This window comes from Phaenicophaeus curvirostris, chromosome 2, assembly GCF_032191515.1.
Source record: "Phaenicophaeus curvirostris isolate KB17595 chromosome 2, BPBGC_Pcur_1.0, whole genome shotgun sequence".
NCBI lineage: Eukaryota > Metazoa > Chordata > Aves > Cuculiformes > Cuculidae > Phaenicophaeus > Phaenicophaeus curvirostris.
Window position 1 is genome coordinate 87,706,858 of NC_091393.1, and position 27,867 is coordinate 87,734,724.

Consider the following 27,867-nt stretch of genomic DNA (forward strand, 5'->3'; position numbering starts at 1 on the left):
TTATGATAGTTTTATTTCCAGAACTAAATTTTTTATTCTGTTGTTTTCCGTTGTGCAGATTACTGCCCTGAGAGTTTTGCATGTTGATCAGTAGCAGGATTTGGTTATACGGGAAAAAGCACTCCACACTGTTAATAATGACAGATACAATTGAATTAGTTCTCTGCCATCTCCTTTGATGTACATAGTTTGTCCCCATTAATATTGATGTACTTCAGAGTCACAAGCACATGTTGGGAGGAGAGCAAGCTCCTGAATGTTGTATTTTGCTCTTTGTGGAGCTGACTATATCACTTTATGTCTAAATGTAAGGAAAGCTGCTGACAGTTTTGATATTTTAAATTATAACTGAGAACTAATTCAAGGATCAAAGACGCTCTTTGGGAGAGATCACTCTACTGGTAGGAAAAATCATTACCTTTTTTCCCAGTCTCATATATTTGTACTGTATGTCTTGGAAATATCATTCCCTACAGTTTCTGAATCTTGATGTTTAATTTAACACAAAGGTCTTTGAGCAGCAAAGTGGGAGGGGGGCTTCTGCTAGTAAAACCTCATAGAAAGAAATTGAAATGTACGTGTTTTTTCTCATTTATCAAAGAAGTGCAAAAATCTAAACTGACATTTTATATCAAATGAATTATGAACTGTGTACTTTGTACCTAAGGGAACAACAACTAAATTAGACTTTTGTTAAAAAGAGAGAGAGGGAGGGAAAGAGAGGCTCTTAATAAAATATACAGTTTTTTCTGGTATTTTGTCTGAACCTGATATATGCTGTACTTTACAGAAGAGAGCTAGAAAGTATAGATTACTTCAAAGGTTTTGAATGCCTTATAGTAAATTGCGGAGCAGGTTAAGATAACACAAAAATCAGGTTTTCTAGTTAGCGTATGTATTGCTGCTTTGATATTTTTGTTTTCACCCTTGTCCAACTCACGTGAATAGGAAAAGATATTATGTTGTTTAATAGCTTGAAGATTGGAGCGAAGTAGTAAATTACGTATCTTTTTAACTTCCATTTCTGAGAGTATGGTTGCTACTGGAAAAGGCTTCCAGGGGCCAAAATTTTAGAAGACACTTGACTGAACCGTAAGAGTTAAAGTTTTGAAGAATTATATCCTCATCTTTTAAGGGCATGACTTGTACTGTCTTTAGGTGAAGAACTCTTCTTGTAGGCAGAGAAGCCCCCTAGTCTGTAAAGTTAGAGTTTGTAATGTTTATGAGATTTTTTAAATTCCTAGTTTCTGAATTTCCTTCACAGCTTTCGGTGGGAATATATTTATTTCAGTGCATTGACATAGAAGACACTTTGATATTGTTGTGATAAGCACCTACACCTTAGAGAAAACGGGAAATGAGAAGATAAAATTCCATGTTTTCTTTGTCAACATATTCCCTAGTGCACTTCTATCACACTTTTTGATGTTTGAACAAAATATTGGAGCACTAGTTGCTTTTGTCATATGTCATATACATAGACTTCATAAAGATATATTTCAGAAGATTAAGTAAGTTAGAATATACAAAAGCTTTTGGAAACTCTGCAGGCTCTTTGTGGAAAGCAGTGGTGTGTGAACAGTGATCATTTGGAATATTATAATAATATTTGGAATATTATTATAACAAAATCTGAAACACAATGAGACCAACTATGTTTGTAGCTTTAGTATTTTATATCAGTACCATCACGATGCTAGAACTAAAACCAAAGCTGTAATGAAATGTATCAACAACAGTACATTCTCAGCTGAGATATTCCGGTGTACTCACACCCAGGAAGGCAGTGCCTTGGTCTTTTCAGGCTTGCGATTTCCAGTGATGATGAAGTTATCTGATCCTTGAATATGTAAGTCTGCTGTGAGAAATGATTTATTTATTGGTATAGACAATGGGTATTTTTAGTTATAAGTAAAGTGATTGCTTTTCTTCATTTACAACTAAGATTTCACTTTTATTATTCAACAGTACTGATTTTCTAAATGTTCTATTTATAAATCATACTACAATATAGTATTCATTTTAAAATAATATGTAGATGCCACTGGAAGTGTGGCAGTGTAAATACTCATTTTTCTGTTACAGAAAGGGAAAGAGAAGAGGTGGCAGATTGAAGGTGGTTTGGCAGAGCTGTGACAGAGAGCTGGCCCCCTCCAGGCAAGCCAGAGACTTAGACTTTCTGCTCACACTGTCTGTGGAGGAAATGAGAGAGGGATGGGGACAGGAATTGTAGGTGGGAAAAATCACTTTCTTTTTTCTCAATTCCTGCCTCCCATTTTCCCTGTAAGGAAATATTGATGATGAGACAAGGAGTTTTGTGATTACTGCATCTGGCATAAAGAAGTTAATTAGGAGCTGCAAGCCAAATCAAGCTCTGTGTTTCCTGGACTACTAGAAGCAGAAAATCTGAGGAAACCTCTTTTCCTCCTCTTTCTGCAAATAAGGAAAGAATTTGAGAGGGAAATGTCTCTTAAGGCTTCAGTTGTTTCATGGCCAAAAGGTAGTCCAGTGACCTGGATCTCTCACATACCTGTAGGACATTCAATATATGGCAAGACTGCACCACCCACTGTGCCTAGTGACTCCCTAACATCAGCTAATCTGTCATCTTGTCATATCTATTTTCTACATATGGAAATTCTGAAGCTTGGGTTCTGTCAGAAATGGTAGTATTTCACACCATCCTCTATGTACTGCAGGGAAATTTATGGATTCAAAATAACTACAGATAATCTTATTGCAGACCTAAGTTATTTGCAAACCAGCATTGTTCTTCAGTCTGTACATTTGGGCATATATAAACTGACAGAATCAAAATGCACATCGACTGGTAACGCTTCAGTTTTCTGCGAGGAGGGTAGACTGTTCTGTGAGTAACGGTCTGCTGGCACATTGATGATGCAGGAGTGCCCATAATGCTAGCATTTGAACCATAAGACTTCTTATTTAACAAGAACATTCACATCTTTTCTATCTCACTCTCTTAAACATTCGCTTAAGTTGCTATCTTCTAGTAGTTTGCTTTGCCACATTGAGTGGAGTTGCAGCAACAATCATTCACAGAAGCCATATCTGTTGGTTCAAGTAGAGTGCTGCTTTCTGGTTTTGAATGTCCTGCTATATATTTGCTTCCACTTATGGAATAAAACAAAATTAGAAATTAATTTTCAACAACTTATGCTTCAGACTGAAGCATATGTTTCTTGTAACATCACCACCACTGTGTCTTTTCTGTTTCCTCTTCCTTTTCCTTTTCCATTTCCTCTTCCTTTTCCTTTTCCTTCTGCTATTCCTTCTCCTTCGTTCCTTCTTCATATTTATGATATCAGTGTCCCCTTCATTGAATTGTTACACTACAAATGACTTCATCAGGAAATCATATCCTGCATCTCCTTTCCTCAAAACCTTAAGCTGTCTCATTTCTGGTAAAACATTTGTTTAGTCTGATGGAGATTTGAAATCTTTCTTACAGCAGTTTAATCTCATTACTGTATGTCCAGTTTCTAAGGACACAGATTCTCTTTGTATTTACAAAGCTTCTGTATCCTATTTGTCTATCCGATTGCTTTGTTATTATTCTTTAGGCTACATAGGTTTAAACTTTCTTCCCTGGTCTTTTCCCCACCATCAGTGATATAATTTGGGGGTTTCTTTTGTTGCATTCAGGAATCCCCTGTTTCCAGAGCTATCAAAGTACTGTTTAGTTTCAAACATGAAGTAAAATCTTAAAAGCCAGCCTGCAGCTCTTTGAAATTGTATGATCGACATTGAGAAAGAATCTTCCATTTAGCCAAATGTCTCCTTGTCTATGAGGGTCTTGCCAGAAACGTTTCCATCACTGTGGAAGGTAGAATACCTTCCTCTGGTCATAGCTCTCTGCCTACAGATATCAATTGTAAGGGAAGCTGCAAGGTTTTGAAGATCATGTCAAATAAATTTTCACCTTCTTGTTCCTTCTGCTCTTGTCACAACTGTTCCCCTAAGTAAAAAGAGGCGTATCTGATTTTCTTTCGCTAAACTCACAATTAACCCATGAAAGCTGTTCATATAATTTTGGTTTCTGCCTGATTTTGTAATACCAATCCATATGTTTTTTCCTCATGGTATTTTTTAAAAAAATAATTTTGTGATATGACAGTTATTGGCTAGGCATCCTTTTAAACAGTCTGATGAGTAATCAGTTTTACTGGGCAGTTATAAATTCCATCCAATGTCTTTATTACAGGTATTAAAATCATTAGTCATTCAGCTAATTGCTTATTGGCATTCTTGTGTAGCTTTTAGAGTTTAGCAAAGTTCTTGCTGAGTAACAAGGATAAACTTCTATCTAGCGTGAGGCAGATTACTTGTTGTATAAAGGTAAAGGTGACAAATCCATAAGACATTTTTATAGTGTTGACCTCAGTAAAATAGAACACTTAGAAAAGGGGAATCTCTTACACATATTTTTACTTGTGACCCGTATCTGGATTGCAGATGTTGAGTTGTGCATGAAGAAAAGTTCATTAAAAGGAGGTCTGAAACTGTTTTTTGCTAGAGCTGTATTAATGAGGAATAGACTGCTTTGGGATTTCAAAAGACAATTGTCTGAAACTTCCAGTCTGCAGGGAATGGAATAAAGCCTTATTTCATTTGCAGGACCCTACTAAAATTGTACTCTGTACCTTGAAATACCAAATAGTGCCAGTAAAGGAAAAAATGCAGTTAGAGCTTGAACATTCATTCCAGATGAAGATAAATTTTAGATTTTTCAACCTTATTTTCATTTTTGCAAGTCATATTGTGCCTTACAAGTACAGGTAACACTAAAGAGCAATGCTAAAATTGAAAAGATTTACAAAGACACTCCTTTTCGAATGTAATTACTATTATAGCAGAGATCAGATGTATAAAACAGGATAGATCATAAATAGAGAACAAGACATGTCTGTACCCTGTTTACATCATACTTCTGAAAAGAAAATTTCATGAATGTGAGGTATGAACAAGTTCAGGTTTATTGAGAAGTTTACAGAGGCTTTAAGCTACTCCTTTATGTGTCTCTGCTTGCTTTTTCCGTTGCACAGCTTCCTTTTCTCCCAAGCCCCATGTTCTAGAGAGGAGCAAGCAATAAGGCCAACATGGACCTTTCACATTGATGTTCCAAAGTGTGTGGATGAGTGTTGAATAAGGGGTGTGTTGTCCCTGGTCTATGTATTACGTGATAGAGATATATCTGTAACTAAAACCATATATAAGTGAAATTACAACATTATAAAGAAAACCCAGAAGTATTCTGTTCATTCTTTAGACATTGTGTAGGCAGAAAACAACATGGTTGAACCTATATTAAATGAAAAATCAAGAACTGTATGTATTTGCTATACACACAGTAGGAAAGATAACTGGGAAAAGAGGGTTAAGAACCAAACCAGAGTAAACATCAATGAATCTGTGAAGATAAGAAATAAAAAAAGCAATCTTCTCTTTGCCAATAGATAAGGGTTTATAAGTAGCATGCGCTTCTAGTGATGACATATGGCCCAGCATCATGGCCTGCCTTTCGGTTAAATGAAACAAAAACACATGGCCATGTTGAGAATTATGAAGAATACAGGGACTAGAATTATTTGGACTGAGCAAACAACCAGATAACAGGCATACCTGGGAAAATCAGGAGAAACAAATGTCAACATGCAGAACATATTGCTGCAAATGTGTTGTAACGAAGTGATCTCAGTATGGGTGCCTAAAACAGAAAATGAATCAGGAGTATCTTAACAACCACTTCAATGAGATAAAGAAATGGGGTTTGTGAACTGAACCTGGAAAAGAGTGAGAGTAGGCATGACTGAGCGAGACATTCATCTAAAGGTAGTCTGACTGAAACTTTTCCTTGCTGTTATGGCACAGACTATGGAAAGCCTGTTTTCATTCTCTCTAAATACCCACAGTTATCATTTACATACATTTGTATGAAAAATACTTAAATAACATGCAAATATTTTACACATGCAGATGTGTCGAATTTTAGAGTTAAATTTACATAGCTCCAAACTGTTCTAACAGCCTATCTACAGGTATTGTGATACAGCAGGGCCAGTGTATCTGATCGCTTTTAAAAGTGGTTTCACTTCATTTCAAATTTGGTGTGGGTTTAAACCAATTTGATAGATATCTAGTCAAGCCCTCCTGGCTTGTCTTCCTCTTAATAAAGATTAATAGTGCAGGCATTTTTATAACTAAATAATAGTCTATTGTCCTAATGAAAGTTCACTTTTAATAATCCTTCTTGGTCTTCTACTTTCAGAAAATTTAATTTTCAGATATATCCTTATGATAAATATAATGAATTCCTTTCAGAAAAAACGGCTTTCAGCATGGAGTAAACATTTAAGCACAATCATTTAACACAGTGCTTGCTGTTCTTAAAATAAATATTTACAAAGTTCATTACTACTGCATATGTTGTTTAAGATAAGGAAATTAAGGCAAGAAGTTGAAACACTTTTCAAAGACTGCATAGCACATTTGTGGCCAAGCAGGGATTCTTGACTCATCTGCATGCACTGAATACCTGGAAGAAAACATATAATTGTCAGCTTGAAACAGTCTTCTGTTTCTGTTCTTTCACAGGGCTGTTTATTAATTATTTGATTAAAATTGACATCTGATTAAATATTTTATTCTGCCTTTGTAGTCTTTTCATATACAAAGTGTGACTTTCTGTCCTGCTAAGTGAGGATTTACTGGGCTAGGTGTTGATTCAGTAGGTTGCGAGTGGAGTGGTTGCCCCCTGAGGGTCATATTAAAGCTTGAGGGGAGCTTTTTGAGCAACATTGCATCTTAAAGACAATATATCAAGCAGATAGATACATGGCTCTTCTGTTGAGAAATTTCCAGTAGAATTACTGCTGGTTGCCAGTTGTTACTTGGGTAGTAAGGAGTCTCTTGGGAATATGGATCGGATAAAAAGGGTTAAGCTGAGGGAAATGTTACACTGAAGACCTTGGTGATGAAGAGTGTTTCAAATAGTCAAAGGGTGTTTTGTGTGCAGTTAGAATTACTGTTACTGGGGGGAAGTGCTCTGTAGTTTTAATGATCAAAGTGTGATTAGTTTAATAAAGCACCTTTCTCATTATGACTCAGCAGAGATTTGACAATTTCTTTGTTGTATCCTCCTGCCACCCTGGCCTGCTCCTTTGGAAGTGCATAGCTGAGGACATTTGCTGCGAGCTACATGAAGTCTTTCAGATTCAAAACGTTTGCTCTGTATTCTAATATGTTGGTTTGAAAGTAGTCTGCTAGGCTTGTTCTACACATCAGTCGACTTTCACAGAAGAGACTTGTCTAAATTTACTACTCTTGCCTATGCTGTGCTTTTGTTGGTAGAAGAGATTTGGACATTTAGCTGAGATTACCTACGCCATTAAAATAACATCCACACTGTGAATTGTTATTGACATTTAGACAGCTACATCTTTGTTTTTTGATGAACATTCCTGTATCGCTATAATAGCACCACTATACATACATAAAGCTTAATCAGAGCTTTTACTTTGTAGATCTCCGAGAGCTTTACAAAGAAGGATAAGTATTATTATCTCCATTTAACAGATTGAGAAATTAAAGACAGAGGTGAAGTGATATGTCCTGACAGAACTGGAAAAGAATTTAACACTTTTGCCTCCTCAGTGAGTTGCTTGCATGTCTGCTCAATAATGATGTGAACTTTGACTTCCTGGCCAAATTACAGCTCAGCTAATTACATTCATTTTTAGATGTAGTTTTTTTTGATATATAGAATTTCTGTGTGCACTTAAACAACTGGTGCTTTTTAACCTAGAGATAGTCCAGTTATAAATTACATAGTACCCTACTTTGAAGGAATATTGTCTTACCTTTAGTATCAGCTCCTGAAAACACTTTAAAACCCTCTGATAAAAGTTTTTATGTTATTAGTGCCATCTTTTCATCTTTCTCATGCTTTATTATGAATTTGCCTGCTGACAACTTCAGGAATCACTGCATAAAGGAATGCCAAAATAGCTAGTGATTATTTGCAAGTACTGTACTTTACATCCATAAGACTAGAACCTCCTTATTGCACAACTTAACTCCAACATTAGCTATGTTGCTGCTAAACGGAGCAATATTAAGTGAGGTAAATATACATTTACCCTTTTACTCTAAGCGTGAAATTTAATTCACATACAGAGACATTTGCTGTGCAGACGTTTGATTTTGAAGGCTCAGCTGGAGGGTTTTGGCGGTTGTTCTATGTAAATCAGCCATCTTCTTCCTTTTGAGTTGAGGTAGTCACCAGCTCTTGATCGGCCTTGAAGGTGTTGGCAAGGGATTTGGAGACCATGAATTAACTCTGTCTCAGACTTCTCCTGGATTTGTAAATAGGAAGATTTCAAATTTACTTGGGATTTAGTAAAGCCTTGTTGCCTGAGTCTAGATAACGGCAGTAGAAGGGAGCATCCAAAGGCAGCCCACCTGTCTCAAGTCCAAAAACTTAATGTTGTCTTTTTTGTGGTAACGGAGAGGAGGGGAAGTGAGTGAAGGAAGCTAGAGATCCTTTTCCACTTCATTTTGTCCTGAAAAAAAAACCCGGGAGTGTTGCAGGGCTAGGGGCCAATTCTCAGAAGTAAAATACCTGATAATAACTCAGGTATCCCCATCAGCCAGCTTTTAGTAAAAATTTCTTATAAAAAACAGCAGACCTTGAACTTAAGGGAAAAGGGGCAAGTCTCTAGACTGGAACAAACCACGTCTTATGCCTTTCTTCATAAAACAATTTGGAGCTGGAGCTGAAGAATTTTTAAGTTCCAAGTCATAAGTATGTATAATCAGAATAAATCAGCCAGGTGCTAGTTCACACATGTCCGTATATGTCAGTATAAATAAAAACTACTGTATATGACTGATTACTTTTTGTTCTGAGCCAAAGTCTGCCTTCCTTCTGTTTCAGGGAGAGTATGAATCAGACAGTGTATCACGAAGTCTGTTACTTTTCTCTTAGTAACCGCCTCATGTCCAAGTGGTAAATGAAAATCATAAAACTTACTGTAAAATGCTATTTGCTTATCTTACAACTTACAACTTGTGCCCTGAGACTTACAACTAGACCTTAAGTTACAGATCTGAGAGACTGTTTTTCCAATAGAGAGAAGAAAGAAAGTAACAGTAACAAAAAAATTCTGTAGGAAAAAAACAAAGAAAGAAGCAAACAGTAACTACTGGACCTTGAAAAGCAAAACTATTATACAAGAGTTTAAATGACAAAAGCAATAACTTTCCAGTGTTTTAACTCTTCAGAGAAGAGCTACAGAGCTACGACTGCAGACATTCATTATATATAAAAGTTCTGGATGTATTTATATACAGAAAGTTTCTTAAGCAGATTGTTTTCTTCTTAAAGGAAAAACAAAGCCGTGAACTCATGGGTGCAAATTAGCATAGTTCTTTTTACTGCAGTGAGATTTGCAGCAGTTAAAGGTCACTGGTGGTATCATTACTGGCAGATTTTGATCTGCAGCTCCTGGACTTCATAAAAATTAATTTTAACAAAACAGTGGGCTAGAGACTGCAACTTCAGTAAATCTATTTTGATTTCTTCCTAAAGACATTTTTCCCTCAAAATTTCTGGTGTTTTCTTCTAAAATTAGTATTCATTTACACGGGTGAAAATTGTCTGAATGATAAAAAGTCTAAACAATTTTGCTGGGTAACATTTCTGTGAGCATTTGTTTAACTTCTCAGGGTGGCAGAGCTGGGCACAAGGAGTAGTAGATAACATTTGAACAGGTGGTAGAGAATATGTTGCTTCTGAATTACTTCTGGTGTTTGGAGGCTTCCTTTTAGCAAAGTGATATTCATGTAACTGTATTGAGAAGAAGAAAATAAAGAAATGGCATTGTTCAGTAGTGAAAATGTTAAACTAAATGGACCATGTTAACATTGCTGTTGATCCTGAGCAACATTTTTTTCCAGTATATAGAGCATTTTGTTTCTGCCCGGCATATGTTCTCCATGGTTTTCTCTGCTCTAATTCATCCATGTTTTTCGACAGCTCCAGATGGCGTGATGCCTCCAAGGCTTTCATCTGCCACTCCGACCAGTCTTCAGGTTGTCTGGTCTACACCAGTTCGCAACAACGCCCCAGGCGCTCCCAGCTACCGACTCCAGATGCGGCGGAGGCATTCTGCTGGTGACATTTTAGAGTACGCAAACTACAGCAAGTCTACCATCAACTGCTGAACAAAAGTCATGTTACCTTGAATATGGCTCACCTTTAGGGTGGCTTGTTTTGTTACAAGACATGTAATATTTTAGTCTTTCTTTAGGTGCTGGTATGTTTAATGATGACACTGTTGCTGCTTTCCTTTGCAGTTTGTTTTCCAGCCCTACTGCTTCCTTACAACACAGGGTTGGAGCTCTTGAGCCATACACCGAGTATGAGATGAGAGTGATTGCCTCCAATGGTTATGGCAACGCTTATAGCAACTGGACTTCAATGACTACAGCAGAGGACAGTAAGCAGTCTGATCTTATTTAACTGCCTTTAGCAGAAAATATAAATAACATCTTAGCTGCCGTTGTGCATCATTCCTTTTGGTTACCTAGGTTTGGCAATTAAATAGCAATAATTTGTTTCTTTCCTGGATATTAACGTGCAGCAACAAATCCTAAGGGATCAAGTATCTGTTGTCTTAGATTTTCATAAAAAAGGAATATTTAAATATATGTTTTGTGAAGTAGTATCTTATTTCTTCATATATCTCCCTGCATATGTGTTCATACATGGTTAGGTGCATCAGTAAGTACAGCTTTGTACACGGTATTCCTTTACATTCAGGGTCTTGATTCTCATTTTAGTTATATCAGAGAAAATAAGTTGAAGTTAATAGTATATGACAGTTGTCTTATCTCTTTGTTGAGAATACCTAAGCTGTACCACAGCTGAACAGAACTTTTCATTCCCAGTGGTCTTTGTTAATTCAAAGTGGTGATCTGCTGGTTTGAAATTGTTTGTCATTGCTAGTTCCATCGCTTTTGCCATTAGTAGTTCTATATTCTCCAGACTCACGCTATATAATTTGTTCAACAGCCCCTTGGTTTAAGAAACAGGAATCAGCATATAGGTTACAACCCTTATAGTTGGCAGGGTAGGATTTCTCTGCCTTCACGCCAATGTACCTTGTGGTCTTATTCTAATTTACACTGATAGGAGATCTGACTTTCAGACCATAAATTTAACCTAATGTTCATATGCAGCTGTGATAGTAAATATTTAGTGATGGTGACTCAGCTTCATTTTAGTCCCTTCTCTATATGGATTTTTGTATAACTCAAGAAAACATCCAGAATTGTGTTCCCAGAATTGTAAAACAATTTTCCTTGAAGCTAAGCAAATAATTCACAACGTAAATTTATCTGATAAACCCATTTAAGTTCCAAAGGTATAAATGTTTCTATGAACACATTAGATAATTACCTAATAAAAGTAAGTTCTGAACTTGATCTTTACATACCGCCAATGTGTGATCTACGTATGAGGAACTTCGTTGAGATTCAATTCCTTTGTTGTAATTTTTTTTGTTACCAAAAGTGCATACAATATTATTAAACTTGTCTACATTCATTGTCTAAGTGCAACCAGACTTCTATGACCATTTCATTCAAATTGCAATGATTTTTTAGCTCTGGTCAGATAATTCATGCAGTGTTGTTTCATTTTAGATAGAAGAAATGCATGTAAAAGACATTACTTGTTAGTATACGTAAAAATTCTTTTTTGTGCAACATAGTAGGTGTAGAATTTTAAAATTGTTTTACTAGGAACTAGAGATGGGGACAGAAGGCCTACACTGGACATCCATTCCTTAATAGTCTTATTGAATATGTATGTAGAAGTTATCTGCTGCATAGAACTTCGATGGTCTTTGTGCACTAGCATGAAATGCTACTCTCTGGGAAACTTATCTGCAAATATGCCTTAAGTTAGTATGGAACATAGATGTTGCCAAAGTAGACTTAAGAACATGAAAACAAAAATATAATGCCTTTACCAGTGTTTATGTAATTAAAACATTTTGACTTTAACGAACAACTTGCCTCTATGAAGCTATGATGCTTGATCTTGTTCCTTAGCTAAAACCAAACTTCTGTAGTTCATTTATAAATCACATCTCCAAAGGGAAAATTATTTTCCTTAAAATATCCTCTCTGTTTGCATTGATACTGCTATAGAATCCATGCTGATGTGTCCCCAGTATCCAACAACACTTGTGATTTGCAAAAAAACCTACCAACTTTCAGTGGTAACGAAGAACTCTAGTGTTGGTGTCATTGTGGAAGTCTGCCATTTGTGAGAGGATATTCAATTCAATTGCATAAGACTGAATGATTGTCATTGGGTATAAGCAGTATTTCTGTCAAGGTTTCAATATGTTTCTTATGAAACTGCCTATACTGACAGCTTGTTGCAGAAATACACTTAATTCTTGGCCCTGCTAACCAGTAGATTTTAACTTCTTAAAGTACAAATGACAGTAGAAATTTCCCATACCCATTACTCTGTTGAAATATATGTGTGTACACATGTTCTTATTGAATTTTATGTTGTGAATATATGTCTTTTTTGTTTCACCAAAGCACAAAGTATCTGTAGGAATAAAATATATGTGTGTGTGTTTGAGTGCACAGACATCTGATAGCAATAGATTTCCATCAACATGTGCACTTTTAAAGTCAATAGAGATCTACTAACACCAGCTGATAATTTCACACTATATCTGCATGTTATATTTTATTTTTGATAAAAATTTATTAAACTAGTAGAATATTAGTAATGGTTAAGCAAAAATTGGAAACTGCTGTTATAGAAATCTGTTGCATCTGACGATCAAGTGTCTTAATATTCAGACTGGTAGGTTTAGGGTATTTTTTAATGCAAGAAAAAATGCTGTAAATAATTTTCAAATGCTTCCATGTGAGGGTGGCACAAGTAACCGATTCCATGCATTCTTTAAAGTCTAACCTGCCCATGTCCGATAACAATAATGTACATATCCTACGAATATTTTAATACCTGCTAAACATGTGCTAATAAAAGATGTTTGTTCCAGTGCTCTTGGCCAGTATTGCTTCAGACTATTTTCTGCGAGACAAATAGAAACAGTTGATGAAGTTTCTGGATTAAATCTTGCTTTCAGTAACTTGAATGTAAATTTAAGATAACTCTCTTGCAATCAATGTAATCACCACTGAACTGAGATGTCAGTATGTAGCAGAATTCCATACATTCTATTCAGAAATAAAACAAAATCTTCCAGATATAAAAAAGAAGATATCATTTAAGTTTTCCATTTTGTTAAGGCAAATCTTTGAGATACCTGAGAATGAAGCTATAAAGGAATTGGGTATAGCTACCTGAAACTAGCCAAATGGCAGCTGCTGAATTCTTATGGTGCAGCTTTATGATTTGCAAAATTATATTGGCTGGTAGCAATGCACACGGTGTAATCTTTGATCAGAAGGATAGTTCCCAAATGAGAAAGGTGCTTTTTCAAGTGCTTGAGAAAATCCATCTTGATTTAGACATGTTTTAAGCTATGAAAACTGCTACTTTAGAGAAAAGCCTGTTCCTTTCTTTTCTTTTGAACACCCTAGAAAGTGGCTGCAGTCCAATGACCTGTGTACAGCAGGGCATCTCAGTCACCGGCATATACTCTACATTGGCTACATTTCAGTCCCATGGGTCAATGTACAAATCCAGTATGGAGAGCTCTTACTGAAACCCTCTTATACGTGCCTGGCTTGCACTAGTTAAGAGAGATTGTTTTGCAAGTTGCCTATCAGGCAGTCAAATTTTTTTTTCTTCAGTTCTTACATAAGTGACTGCAAGTCCATGTCCTTTATGTATGAAGAAGTTATTTGCAAGTCCAATGTTTATTCACAATAAGTAATGTCAAAAGTACATCGTAGTCACATGCTTTTGTAATGTATCAGCCGAGCTATTTCTTAAAAAAACAAGCAAGTGCTAGAAAACTGTGGTGTGCTCCCCTGGCATGCATACCATAAAGCTTTGGTTCCAGGATGAAGAGGCCTATTCTCTTAAAGCTTCCTTATGTGGACAATAGAGCGAGGCAACGCAGGACAAGAGGGTAGGCAACGTAGTTCCCAGCTTTTAGAAACATTTGCTTTCTCTGTTGGTTGTGTCCATTGGCTGAGAAGACAAGTCTCCTACTTTAGCTATGTAAGTTACTTCCATGTAATTTAGGTATATAAGCTAATCCATAGTTAGTTGATGTGAATGTGATCACCTGTGCTCAAGAAAGATAAAAAGAAACTGAAGCCAGAGAAGACAAAACCTGGTGACATGATAAAGAGAAGAGTCATGTGAAATACATGACAGGGTGAATAGCCAAAGGACAGAAAAACAGAAAAACAAATTAAGCTGAAGTAGCATTGTGGCAAATACAATATGATAATCATATGATAAACAGTACCAACTGCCTGTGCATGCCTTTAAATCAGGAATTAGAAGTTTCTTAACCACTGAGGCTTAGGTCCTGGAACAAATGTGCATTTAAGGTATTAGTGGGCAAATTGTTTCAATACTTTGAAGATGGCTTTTATTTGGAGTTCATATGAACTGCTTGTCATTGCATGAACAGCCTAAGGGCTTTTGAAGGGTGTGATGTGATAAAAGATTCCTGTACATCCTTATGTCCAGACCCATACAATGTGGATTTTCTTCTGGATACAGGTAGTAGTATGTAATAGACACCAGATTTTGTTAACACATATAATTTCATTGTCAGTGTACCTGAAAAGAGTAAATGATTCAAGGAAAAAAAAGGCACGCAGAATTTCTCTTCTAGTTAGTGGGAGAGTTTCCCAGAAAATTGGGTATTCCTCATTAGATTTAAAGGGCAGTAGTCCAGGTACATGTCTCAGTATATTAATGAAAGTATAGAATTCCCTTGAGATATGTTCATGAGATTACAGTTCCTCGTTCCCCCAGTCTGTACAATAAGTAAACAAATGCATGGTTCTAGCCAGGGAATTAAAGAAAGATTAATGGCAATTTGGTGCCTTCGTTTTAAGTAGAGTTTGAACTTTTGAAGCAGATGAGCAAAATAGCCTGCCATAAAAGATAATTTCATTTGCCAAAATGAAACTACCTTCTAGTATTAATACTGTAATGAAATGGTTTGAAATATGAACTAAGAATCTTAAGGAAAAGATGCCCACTGTTCTCATGTTCAGTAGTTACTTCTATAAACAATTACATCCATGTAAAAAGCTTTATGATTTTATTTTCATCATTGTCAGGCTGAGCCGTGTAGCTGTCATACTTTGCAGTCTTCCCTCCAGTGACAACCACATTGACAACATGTTATACTCCACATTGATTTTACAGTTAAGGAGCTGATTGTGATATATAGGGATTTTAAGAATTCAGCTGAGAGGCTGACTTTTGCCTTTTATCATTCCATTAAAATTTTATAACCATCTTTTTCATGTCATTTCATCCATGAATTCTTACTTTAGAAAGTGATAGCTACTGCTGTGAGCATAACTTTTCTCATGTTCAGAGCTTTTTATTGTATTAGCAAACTATCCCAATTATAGTTAATACTCATGTTTTACATAATTGTGGTGACCCTTTCAAGCAAGCAGTATTGTGCTAGTTGATTTGTATATAGAATTAGATGATTCTCCTTGCCATTTAAAAAGAAGCTATACCGAATGAGTGTTGGGGACCAGGTTTTAATGCTTTCCCATCCAGTGGGGCCAATTAAGCATCTCTCAAATGTCTTGTTTGAACTCAGAGAGTCTTAAAAGTCTCTCTTTTAAAAGGGCAGTAGGGAATGTGTGGGTAGGTATGCTAGCTACCAAACTACGCTTTTTTGAGGGGAGGGACTAGGGGGACCCAAAGTTTAAATTTGACAGCTACTCCCGTACATTACAACTGTCCTTAAGGATTGTCTAAATTTGGGGGGTGGGGAGGAGTTGAAGCACAGTTTCAACTAATTACCATGAATGTTTCACCAGTAATGCCCATAACTTGTTCAGTAGGAATAAAAAGGCTTATCTGTTCCCTCTCTACAAACTGCTTGATTGCTGTAGGGATTTTTTTTTGGTTTTTTTCTGCTTTTTTTTCCTGCTGTAGAGGTTCACAGCATGATAGCTTATTTCTGAGGTATAATTAAATAAAATGCTAGTTTCTTGCTCAGTGTTTAATATTATATCTTTCACACCCCCACCCTCCCCATTAAACTAGGATTTTCAGCAATTTATTTTCAAGATATTCTATTCCAAAGCAAATTTTCCTCTTCCCCCCTACCCCAACTAAATTTTCACTTGCAAGAATATACATCTACTTCAGGTTTACACATCCACCTCGCTATCTTTCAGTGAAGTCTAAATAATGGACCAAATTTTGTTCCAGTTTATGACCTAATTGATTTTGCCCAAGAGAACATGCAAATAGAATTGGATTGCTCTTTACAACAGATCATCTTTTATACTTGTAAATTCAGAGATCTAAATTAATCCTAGAGTGCACAGCCATTAAATATAGAACTCCATCCTTATTATCACTGTGAGTAGAACAGGATTTGTGGTACGGATGAGTTTTATGGAGTTGCTTTGTGATGCATCATATAATGAAAGAGAAAACACTGTTACTTTTTCAAATTTAAAAGAAAAGGAAAAAAAAATGGAAAATAAAAGCTTACTATCCCAATTTTACATCACTGTTTCCACAGAGATCAGTGAAATAGTCCTGATTTACGTCTCTGTATGTAAGGAAAGAATCTAGACTTCTGACTGCTTCATCTGTTACTCTAAACTAGGGAAGGAGCCACTCATTGTGTTGGATTTATTTGCTTTCCCCTGTCTTTCTCTTTTCACTTAAAAATTATCAGAAATTATTTAACTTCTAGTGAAGTAAATTATTCTTCCTACAGAGATACTGTTCCTTGTGGTTTGGACAATGTACTGCTTCACTAGGAATTAAATGATTATGGTGTTAACTACTGTGGAATTCAGCATATGCTATGTCATGTGTCCTGGAGTCTTAACACACCCACAATCACTAATGAATTTTAAATTTTCAACCCTTAACATTTGAAACTTACCTCCTAAAATCCCCAGACCAAAAGCTATTTTAAACAATTACTAAACCCAAGTATATCTTTTTTTAAGATTTCAGTAAAATGTAATGTTCACAAAAAATCTCATAAATGTCAAAATTGCTATGGGCAGAACTGAGGGGGGTAGAATATAGCATTTTCTTGATCTGCTGTAGCAATTTATAGATTTCAGGACGTGGTTTATAAGAATGCTAAATGTTCTGGAATTACAGCTGTTACTGATCAGTGATTGAGCCAGATTTGTGTTATTGCACCATGTTCTTGCTTGTACCTAGAGAGCAGTAAAGCCTCAATATAATAAAAAGCACCTGCATTTTAAATGAAATTTCAATTGAAAAACTTAACAGCCCTTCAAATTGCAGAATTTAACGCAGCCCAGTAAAGCTTAAATAACACTTTGCCTCCACAGGCTGAGGGTTTTGCATTCAAGGTGACTTGATTGTGTTGCATGGTGAAATTATTTACAATTAAGGAATTTCTCTGGAGGGCTGCAGAGTATTTGCTGTTCCACAACACCTATGCAGGCATATGGTCGGTCTTTTTCAGTATTCATGGAAGCTCCTGAACCTTTATGATAATTGAATCAGTTAGAGTGCTGAGTGGAGCAAGCATAAAACCTGTTAACCTAAAGGTCAGATCTGTGCATTGTTTATTTATCAGTAGGTGAAAGAGCTAAATCGGCAACTTCTGTCACAGTTGCAGTAAAAAATCACCTATAATATTAACAGAGAGTAGATAAATTGCAAAAAATGGATTAGAATTATAAACAGAATTAAGTAAACTATTGAATATATAATGAGATGCATTACTTAGGCTTATTGAGGTGTAAAATATGAAGCTTTGTTATGTCTGTGGCTTTGGTTGCAATTAATACCTAGGGCTCTAGAAAAATATCAGCAAAAGCTAGAACTGCAGTTTGGTGTTCATTCTTAGGCACACACTTTCTTCACATGCTAACGGCATTGATAAGTCGCTTTTGAGACCCAAAAAGAAAAACAATGTAGAAAAGGAGGAAAGAAGGTTGAGAGGAGGAAGATGTGCTTACGGAACAGCTGGCCTTTAAGGAGAGGGCCATGTTCACCCCTTGAATAGCTGGGCCTACAGTTTCTGCAGAAATAAAATGTTTGGCAGATTTGAACTTCTTTTTGCATTTTGAGACTCATTTGACGGGTACTTGCTAATGCTGATTTTTACAAATCACAGACTGTTAATAATTTTCCTTTCTTTTTTAATTTTTTTTTTGTGTTTCAGAACCTGGACCATTAGATCCACCCCTTCTATTGAATGTTACAACAAGGACAGCAAGCATCACCTGGCAGCATCCTTTAAAGCGAAATGGCATTATAACTCATTATAATATTTACCAAAATGGCGAACTGCAGGCTACAGTGCTAGGAACAAGATCTAATTGCACTGTACAAGACTTGCATCCTTATACAGTCTATGTATTTCAGATAGAAGCATGCACTTCGAAAGGATGCTCTCTTTCACCCAAGACCCCAGCAATACAGACTCTTCCAGATGCACCTGTGGATATTCCTCCTCCAGAGCTCTACTCTGATACTCCAACTTCTGTGGTCATATCCTGGCAACCACCTGCTCACCCAAATGGTTTGGTGGAAAACCTTACAATAGAAAGGAGGGTGAAAGGAACAGAACAAATATCAACTGTGGTGACTCTCCCTCTCAATCAGTCCATGAGCTACATTGACCAGAGTACTGCTCTGAGCCCTTGGCAGAAATTTGAGTACAGAATTCTGATGAGCACTCTCCATGGAGGCACGAACAGCAGTGCGTGGTCAGAAGTTACCACTAGACCATCAAGACCTGCTGGTGTTCAACCACCTGATGCAGAAGTGTTGGGACCACACTCAGTTAAGGTAGAAGTAATTTTCATTGCCTCACAGCTTTAATGTGTACACTGTTTAGCAACCGTGTATTTAAGAGAGACATCTACTGGCTGAGCCAACAGATTTTGTCACTGCAGGGGCAGTTGGATAATTAGTGCCTGTCCTTTGGCTGGAAAGCATTGGATTCTTTTCTTTTTCTTTTTTTTTTTTTTTCCATTACGCCACTCTCTGGCATTATACTCCAGTTCATCTTCTTCCTTAGACACCTGAGGTATTTTGAATATTAAACTCGAATGCTTACTTTTAACTCCCTAATCAGATCAGAAAATTATCTACTACCTTCTCCAAAATTTCAAGACTTCATTGAAATGCTAAGAAGTAAAAAGATTTTTTTATGTAGTTAAATCTTGTATATAATTATTAGGTGTTTCTTAATAGCTAATGAAGGAAAAAATTGCATTGTGATTCTCTTGATTTACGAAAGAAGAGTCTTACAGGACTACCTAGGAAGTTTTCAATTATTCACATTGTTCTGTTGGGAATGAACTCTAGAGGACAGAATAACTACCATTGTTTTGGCTTGCATACAAACTTCATTCAAGGGAAATTAGTGTAACCAAACAAGAGGGATTTTTGTAGCTTAGAAGCCTCTTTTGTGTAAATACACACATGCTTCCATGGATTCAGTCTTGTACTAATGCCAAAAGTATTGGTACAGTAGCTTGCTTACTAGAGCACAAAACAAAGGACATTTGCATAAGATTGAAGTTCATCTGTTAGATTTATTATTTTTGGTATACATTGTATTTTGAAAAGGTAAACAGAGTAGCGTTACCAATGCAGTCTAAATAGTTTGAAAGTATGAATTTAAGCAGTAAACCAATGCTGATTTTTTTTTTTGCTTTGTTCACACATAATTTTATGTTATGAAGAAAATTATTCACCATTTCCAAAAATCCTGAGCTTTTCAAATTATGTTTTAATGTCTAAGGAATTGCATGTTACCGCAATGTTAATAGAAAATGAGTTCACTATGATTGCAATGGTTACTGAAAGAATTAATAATGATCAACCGCTAGTAATTGTGATAAATTGCCAGACTGCTTATTGAAGATTTGGGCAATCTACTTCCAGGATTCTGCCCTCTGTGCTTCAGTATATATATCCTAATATCAACCACAATTCATAGTAAAGCATTTTTCAAAGGTATACCAGAAGCAGCAATGCTGACTAGCCCTAGTTCAATGGCATGCATACACACATGTCCACATTTTATTGCATGAGCTTTTATACATTGGCTTTGACTCTGAGCACAAAGAAGTCACTGCAACCTTTAATGCTTGAGTTAATGTGATAAGGACATAATAATTTTATATTTTACCCATATTTTTTTCTTTCTCCAAGTGCAGTCAACACCCAAACCTAATTTTAAAAGACTGAGAGTTATCAGAGGTCTTGTCATTCTTTACTGGATGTCTTTTATTGAGATCAGAGGTGTGTGCTCAGTTGTAATTTTATTGTCTTTTGCTAAGCTCCAAGATTAAGTCATCTACCAATACTGAAAATCAGCTTGATAATTTATTTTTTCTGAAACCTGAAATCAGGCAGTACAGTCTTCACTCTGTAATAATTTAATTTCAGTATAACAATGCTTTTTAAATTTCTTTTCCTTTCTTGCTGAAGAGTTTAAATGCTTTTATTTCTTTCGTCTTCCCCAGTCAATCATTAACATTCAAAGCTCTTTAAAGCTTTTTAATGTCTATGTTGTATGACCTTCTGTATGAGCGATGGTCATACTTTGTGCCACTGCTGCTCTTGTGGTCCCAGGCTTGTCAGGCTTGTTTTTTGCACCTGGAGACACATATTTATTTGGTCTGTTCAGACTGATTTCTGTCAAAAATGCTGAAGCCTGGATGGTTTTATTTCCATGATGGAGTTTTACTGTTCATTTTTCTTATTTGTAAGTATTTAAGTTAAAATGTTCAAAATAATTAAAGGTGGCAGCTTTTAATTGAGAAAAATTACTTATGTATATGCCTTTCCAAATACACTCTCTTCTGTGTACCTGTTTTTCAGCTGATATGGGCGTAAATTCTTCTAATTTATTTCGTATTTTATTTTACTTAATGCTGTTTGATTTGATAGTTATCGTAACTAGGGGAGAGTTTGGAATACTTTGTACAGTTTCTGTGCAAGGCTATTTCATGGCTGACACCTTACTTCTTCACTTCTAATTTCTAAGGTTCTTAGATGTCTTAAAAATATTGAACTTACTTGTATAGGACAGCAAGAGATTTTCTTTTTAAAGCTTTTATTATTATTTATTAGTATTTATTATTATTATGTATTACATTATAAAAATAAATAAATTTATGAGTACAGAAGAACTCATTGCATTTCATAACTGAAGAGATTATAGACAAGGCTTGCTGCATGAGAGTCCGAGAAAGACACGCTTTCCCTCCTGAGCACTTCAAGCCCACCACATCTGGAGTGCATGTATCGCCTACATAGTGTTTAAATCACATTTGTGGAATCTGTGCTGTACCATCCTCTTATCTTATTCAGTGTCTACAATGGTAACTCTTTAGCAGAGAATGGAAAATAAGCTATCTCTTTTCAAGGGAGATTTTAATTACCTCTTGCCTGAGAGAGAGCTCTCCTCCCAGGTTAGAATGGAAAGTATTGGAAGGGCACTGTGAGAAATATTAACAAGAGACTCTTTACCAAACCAGGGTTGCAAATCAATAGAGGCTTTCAGCTGTCAGTGCAACCAATCCCTAAACCATGAGCACAAATATTTACTTCTATTGAAAACAGAGAGAATTTACAAAAAAAGAGGAACATATTTCGGTTCATTTATTTAGTTATAGAATCAATATAAATGATTTGAGGATGTGAAGAATTCAAAGTACTCCTGGATAGTACACACTTGAGTATACAGGTTATTTTCATAGACCAAAGCTTTCACTCTACAAGGAGGAAAATATCAGCACAGCAGGTCACTCTTGGCATAAACACTTCTTATGTGTATATGTTCCTTAACATTTAATTTTAATTAGAATGGACCGATATCTCTCCATAACATTTAGCTTGCTTGCTTTCGTGCAACAGAAAGTGTAAAGCTGTAGATAATTTTTAAATTACCCATTTCTGTGACACCTGCATAATATTTTTTAATATTTGCTGAATTGATAATGTTCATGGTAGCAGAGTATACTGTGCAATAAACTGCTTTTGTGGTTGATTAAATGCTAAAGCGAAGTGGAGGTATTCAGCAACTGCTAAAGCTGTTTAGTTAGTATATGTCAATGTCATGAACATTATTCCTGTTACACAAGATTTGCTATACCCTAATGTACAGAAGTATAAAAGAAATTGTTTCCTTTTCTTGTGAGTGTTGCAATTGCAGTGCTGCTTCAATCTCACACTTCACACTGATACGACATTCGGGAATGTAGCTAGGTTGAGTGGCTTGAGAAAGAGGCTGGTTAACGCAGTGAATAATTACTTAAAGGAGTTCTTTGTGTAGAACGAACATTATGTGGCTGGGAGGACTGAACTAAATTAACTGTAGTATGCAAATTCTTGAACTTTGGTGATTTAACTTTCACTGCTGTGGCTATCCCTTGAGGGCTTTGGCCTGGGGAAGACAGAAGTAGTCTTGATTATTGGCTTTACTAGAGACTTGCTGATGCATGTTTGTGTGAGTCGCTCTCCCTTCCTGGCCAGTGCCGCCAACTTGACCATTGATAAGACAAGAAGCTGCAGCCGTTTCCTGTCATTCTTTCCATAGCTTCTTTCTCAAGATAGAAGATGACATGAGCTGGACTTAATCCTGATGTTTCTCTCAAGGGGAAAGGAATTTTTTTTTCTATTTGGTGCTTAGACAATGGTTTCATCTTGGTTGGATGTAGCACCTTACTGACATATATTTCTTGTGCCATGCTATTACTTCATGACAACATCAGTTACAGAAGCTTTCTGCAATTTTATTAGATGGAAAATGAGAAAAATAAAAAATTATGATGATTTCATTGACTTCTCTCTTAATATATGTTATATATATTGCCTGCTAGAAATGAAGGGCTGCAGTGATCCTGTAGCACCAAACTGTCATTCTCATTTGTAATTTCTTCTCTTGCATTTTGATTTAATATCCCGTCATTCATTTTCTATGGATTATTTTTCATCAATATTTCCACATGACTTCTCTGATTGAGGAAGTGTTGTAGGCTTTTTAATTCCATTGTCATTCGTGTTTGTTTTTACCCTCAGAGATGAGAATCAATTTACAGTTCAGCTGCCATTCTTTTCTTTGTGTAGAAGAAGCTACAACAGAGCAACCCTACAGACTGAATAAGGTCATCAGTTCGCTGTCCACAGGTTCTTCAAGAATTGCAGTCTGCACTTTCTTTGCAGAAGATCACCATTTATTGCTACGAAGTGATACACTTTTCTAGTAGCTATTTCTAAAATTTGACTATGAAATTGCATGTGCAAGTGAGCAAACACAAATAAACAAAGCTCTACTTTTATAGTTGTCTTTCTTTCTTCATCACCCTGTAAGCTGGACAGTGAACTGCTAAGTGCCTGATACTCTGTAAATAGGCTGGGACTAGAATATGTGAGAGAAAGATTTCAGCTGTAGAGGATGGATACCACTGACACATTTAAAGCAATATACTGTGTAGTAACATCCATGAAAACTAATTTGTTCTCTTAATCCATTTTCTACTTCCTATCAGTTATAGTTATAGGCACACATTCTGGAACTGTTTTTGTCTCACACATTAATGTTTGCTGTCCTGTGGCGTTGTTTCTAAGTGCAGAATGCTGGATGCAGTGGCAATAACTCCACAGTCACTGAAGCTGGTGACTAACGGAGTGGTAGTCCTTCAGTGTTCTACCTCTGCAGACCACTGCATGGAAGAGATTGAGGCTGTGAAAGCCCTTCCTCTCTTCTTGGTTAAAAACCTCTGTCACTGTTTCATTCTCAAAATGCTTCAGATTGCAGTTGCCGAAGAACATAATTTTGAGACTATCAACAACCCAGGTACTTAGGCTTAGTGTGCTAAAGGAAGGTGCAGTAAGCCCACAGAGCAGCTTCATGCCAGAGATAAAAAAAAAAAAGTTTGGACTTTATTCACCACAGTTCAGTTTTATGCAGGTATGGCTGGTGCATTTGGGAAATTGTTTAGGAGCAATCAATCGTTTGTGTGAAGATTGCCTTGTAATGCTGCTAAGGTCAGTGAGACCTTGGTTTATTTGCCACATAAGTGCTGCTTGAGTGACTTAGGATACTCCAACACCCATAGGAACAACCTTAACTTGCACGCTAGAGGTTTTTCTGTGTTTTAGGACTGTGATTTCTTGCACAGCTTGCTCATTTGGTAGAGATCATGCAGGGTTGGGGGGGGAACTAATCAGGTTTTCATCAGCATTATCCCCTTGCTTTGATATAGCTTAAACACATGACTGTAGTAGATTTTTAGGATCATAAATAAATGCTCTTTTGGTTTTCCCACTGCTCACGCTAAGTCCTTCATGAAGTTTTTGTAGTAGCAACCTGTTACTGCAAACTGTCTAGTACTGTTTGTCTATGGCAGCGCTTGCTGAACTTGGATGTCATTCATGTGCAAAGTGTTTGAGAATAATTATCAGTGACCTTTATCAGGATTTGATTTTCTAGTGTGATGCTGGTTCTTGATTGAATCCCATTATAATTTCTGTTAAGACAGATAAGAACTCTTGAGGAAATTCATCTCCCAACTACTTCTTAGGGGGCTCAGGAGTTGGCAGAGGACTACAATCCAGTGGTTGGAATACAAAATCAGGGTAGCGGATCTTTGTTTACAGTTATGCTTCTTTCTCATACATGACTTAGTCTGGGATTTAGTCTTTTTATCTGTAAAACTGGAATCATAATACTTGCAATTTGAGACTTATAAAGTGCTTTGAAACCAACAGTGAAAAGCTCTCAGTAGTGTATTCATTACATTCTGTTTGTAGATGTTGCAAGCAGTAGCTAGGAGAAATGAGAATAAAACGAAGCCAAACACACTGATTTAAAAGCTACCTCTTGAAGCCAGGTTCAAACCAGTAAAATAGCTACCCATATGCCAATGCCTCTAAACACATAACTCAGAATTAAATTGCAGGGTTCCAACTGCTCTAAAAAAAATAAAAAATAAAAAAAAATCCAAGGTTATAACTGCTTAATGAGAGGAAATGGCTAATTTTTGTCTCTTTAAATTTTGTGGTGGAGAAAATAAGGTGCTTTGATCTTTAAATGACAGCTTCCAGAGTCATTACATTGAATCAGTTAATCTCTCCCAGTAGTTACTTTATTCTCTCTTCCTCTTGGGCATCCTCTTTCATGGTCTCAGTGCTGAGCTTCAAATCAATGAACAAACTGTTACCCCTTCCAACACAGCCTGCCTAGTGAGCTTTCCTGCTTTCATGCATTGCCAAGCTCTTACCTCAAACCTTGGCACTTTAAAGTGGAGGGGAGGTCCAGTAGTGCCACATGTGTGAATCGGGCTGGCTCCATCATCTTCATTTACACTATATGGATCAGGCAGTCCCTTTCCTCTTGAGAAGAGAGGTTTATCAGAGACTTCATGACCTGTTATTCCTAAGTGACATCGGTAATTCAAAGCAGGTCAAGTGACATAGCAATGACTGTGACTATCCCTGGTCATCCCTTTATCAAATTTTTTAAAAAAATAATCAAAGCAATCTACAGATAGATAGATCTACAGATATTTGTATGAAATGTCCATGCCCAGACAAAATTAAGTGGCATTCCGTATTAATGTGCTGCTGACTGAACATTGTTTTTTTTTTGTTCAATGTGGTTTTCGTTTGTCTTAGAAGAAAAAAATAAAAAAAAAAGAAGAAAAAGAGAGAAATTTCTCACTGTAAGCTCTACGAAGCATCTATGTTGTGTACAAATGTGGTATTTTATCTGCTAGGGCACAGAAAGTGCTGTGAAGCAGCATATTTTTCAAGTTTTACCAGCTACTGCACATGCTGTATAAAACTTAGGAACCAAGGTTCTGGAGCAGCATCTCTTTTTTTTTTTCTCCACGTTATTAGTCTATTCCTTTATGTGAAGGGTTTATAACGTATGGTGAATCTTGTGCAAGTTCTATTAGAGTGTGAAAGTGATTAGGTGTAAAAGTTAGGTGTCTGCAGGGTAATGTAATTGAAAAATTACTCCTCCTCTCTTCCAGGAAATAAAACAAGATTTGGTATAAGGTAAACATTTTTAGAAAATATTCTCTTCTGAGGGAGGAGTTCTAGGAATTTTCCAGGCATTCAAAATGTATTTCTTTTATTAGAAGCCAATTTGCATTAAGCAACAAGTAAGAGGGGTTTTTTTCACTGATAATGATGGATTTAATGTATTGATACCCTAAAAAAATCTCAAATATATTAATTTTAGTCATACTTCACCGAGGCAGAATTTCACAATAGGTGCTATACCTCAAAAAAGAGTAACATACTTATGCCTGAATAATCTGGTGTTCTATTCCAGCAACTTCAAACTTACGCGTTTCTGAAAATAAAAGTAAAACATGCACATTTCTGTGATGTATACAGGGTGTCCCATGCGTGCAGTATGGTAGCAACAAAAAACATTGGGATTGGAAATTTCGCCTGAAGTGTACCGATGTGAATATTTTCTACCTGCACTTGAAAACAACATTTTCTGTTGTTTATGATAATCATCCGTTCTTTTCTGCTTCCTAAGATTATGCCTAGATCACATGAATTATTTCAAAATGAGAGTTTTGCTTTGTCTGTCAGAATGGCGCACAATCGATTCCTACCTTCAGTGAAATTTTGCATTGTTTTGTCAATAGTATTTTCCTTATTTGTTGATGGTGATTTGGGTCCAGGAGTAACAGAAATGTAAATAGAGCATTTGATAATTAGCCAGAGCTAAGCCTTTTCTATGTAGACACCAATAATCGTTTTTTCTGCTGTCTTTACTCAAGATCACCTTGTTTCTAATTCTGTTTAACAGTATTCCAGATTCTGTTATCAAAATCCTTCAGGTTTCTCCCAATACTTTGCTGCCAGGTTTCTTGCAAGTCTGATGGCCTCTTAGGTCCTTCTGTACCTAAGATATAACATTTCATAATCCCCAAGGGTCCTTTAAAAATCATTTTATAAAGCAAGCTTCTCTGTTTCCATGGCCATGTGTAAATGTGCATGAAGTAAGTATCTTTTTGAAGATACTTACTTTAGAGGCTGTAGACAATTGAGGAAACTAAAGTATCTCAGTATTGCTGTTTAACACTGCAATATTATCTTCCTTCATTTTATTCTGCGTGTACCTTCATCTAGGTTTTTTGCATTTCTGTGTGGTTTGCAATGTTGGATTCAATCCCAAGTTATCCCATGCCTGGGAAGAAAAGAGACAGAAATTGTTACAGATGAGTAGGTCACTGGCAAGAAAAATAGTCCTAGGGATGAACAAAGCAAAGCTGGTGTATTTCCTACAGTGGGACTGCCAGAGGAGGAAGGACTGATAAACTACCTCAATGAAACTTTGAGATTCTTAGTACAGTTACGTATGCTCTTTGTGACAGTCTAAAGTCTGCTTCTTCACTGAAGGTGATAAGAATAAATATGTAGAATACTAAACTAAAAAAAAAAGAAAAATATAACTAACCTCAGTTTAGTAGTAAGAGTAAAACCATAGTAAGTGTAACAGTAGGTATATATAACATGAATTCTGTATGTAATTTCCTTTTTTTTATGATAAAGTTTTCTCAGCATAATTTTATAATGCTAATAATGGAAAGTTGGTAAGTATCAGACAAAAACCAGGAAAAATTTCATTTATTACT

At 36.2% G+C, this 27,867-nt stretch overlaps 1 protein-coding gene across 1 annotated transcript in view; it reads left to right on the forward strand.

Moving 5' to 3' along the window:
• LOC138718342 (usherin-like) overlaps positions 1-27,867 on the forward strand; it is a 220,836-nt gene that overhangs the window by 71,427 nt on the left and 121,542 nt on the right. The window contains exons 10-12 of the mRNA XM_069852767.1: positions 10,058-10,208; positions 10,378-10,520; positions 18,405-19,033. Of these exons, the coding sequence (XP_069708868.1) occupies positions 10,058-10,208; positions 10,378-10,520; positions 18,405-19,033 (923 nt within the window). The remainder of the gene's footprint in view (positions 1-10,057; positions 10,209-10,377; positions 10,521-18,404; positions 19,034-27,867) is intronic.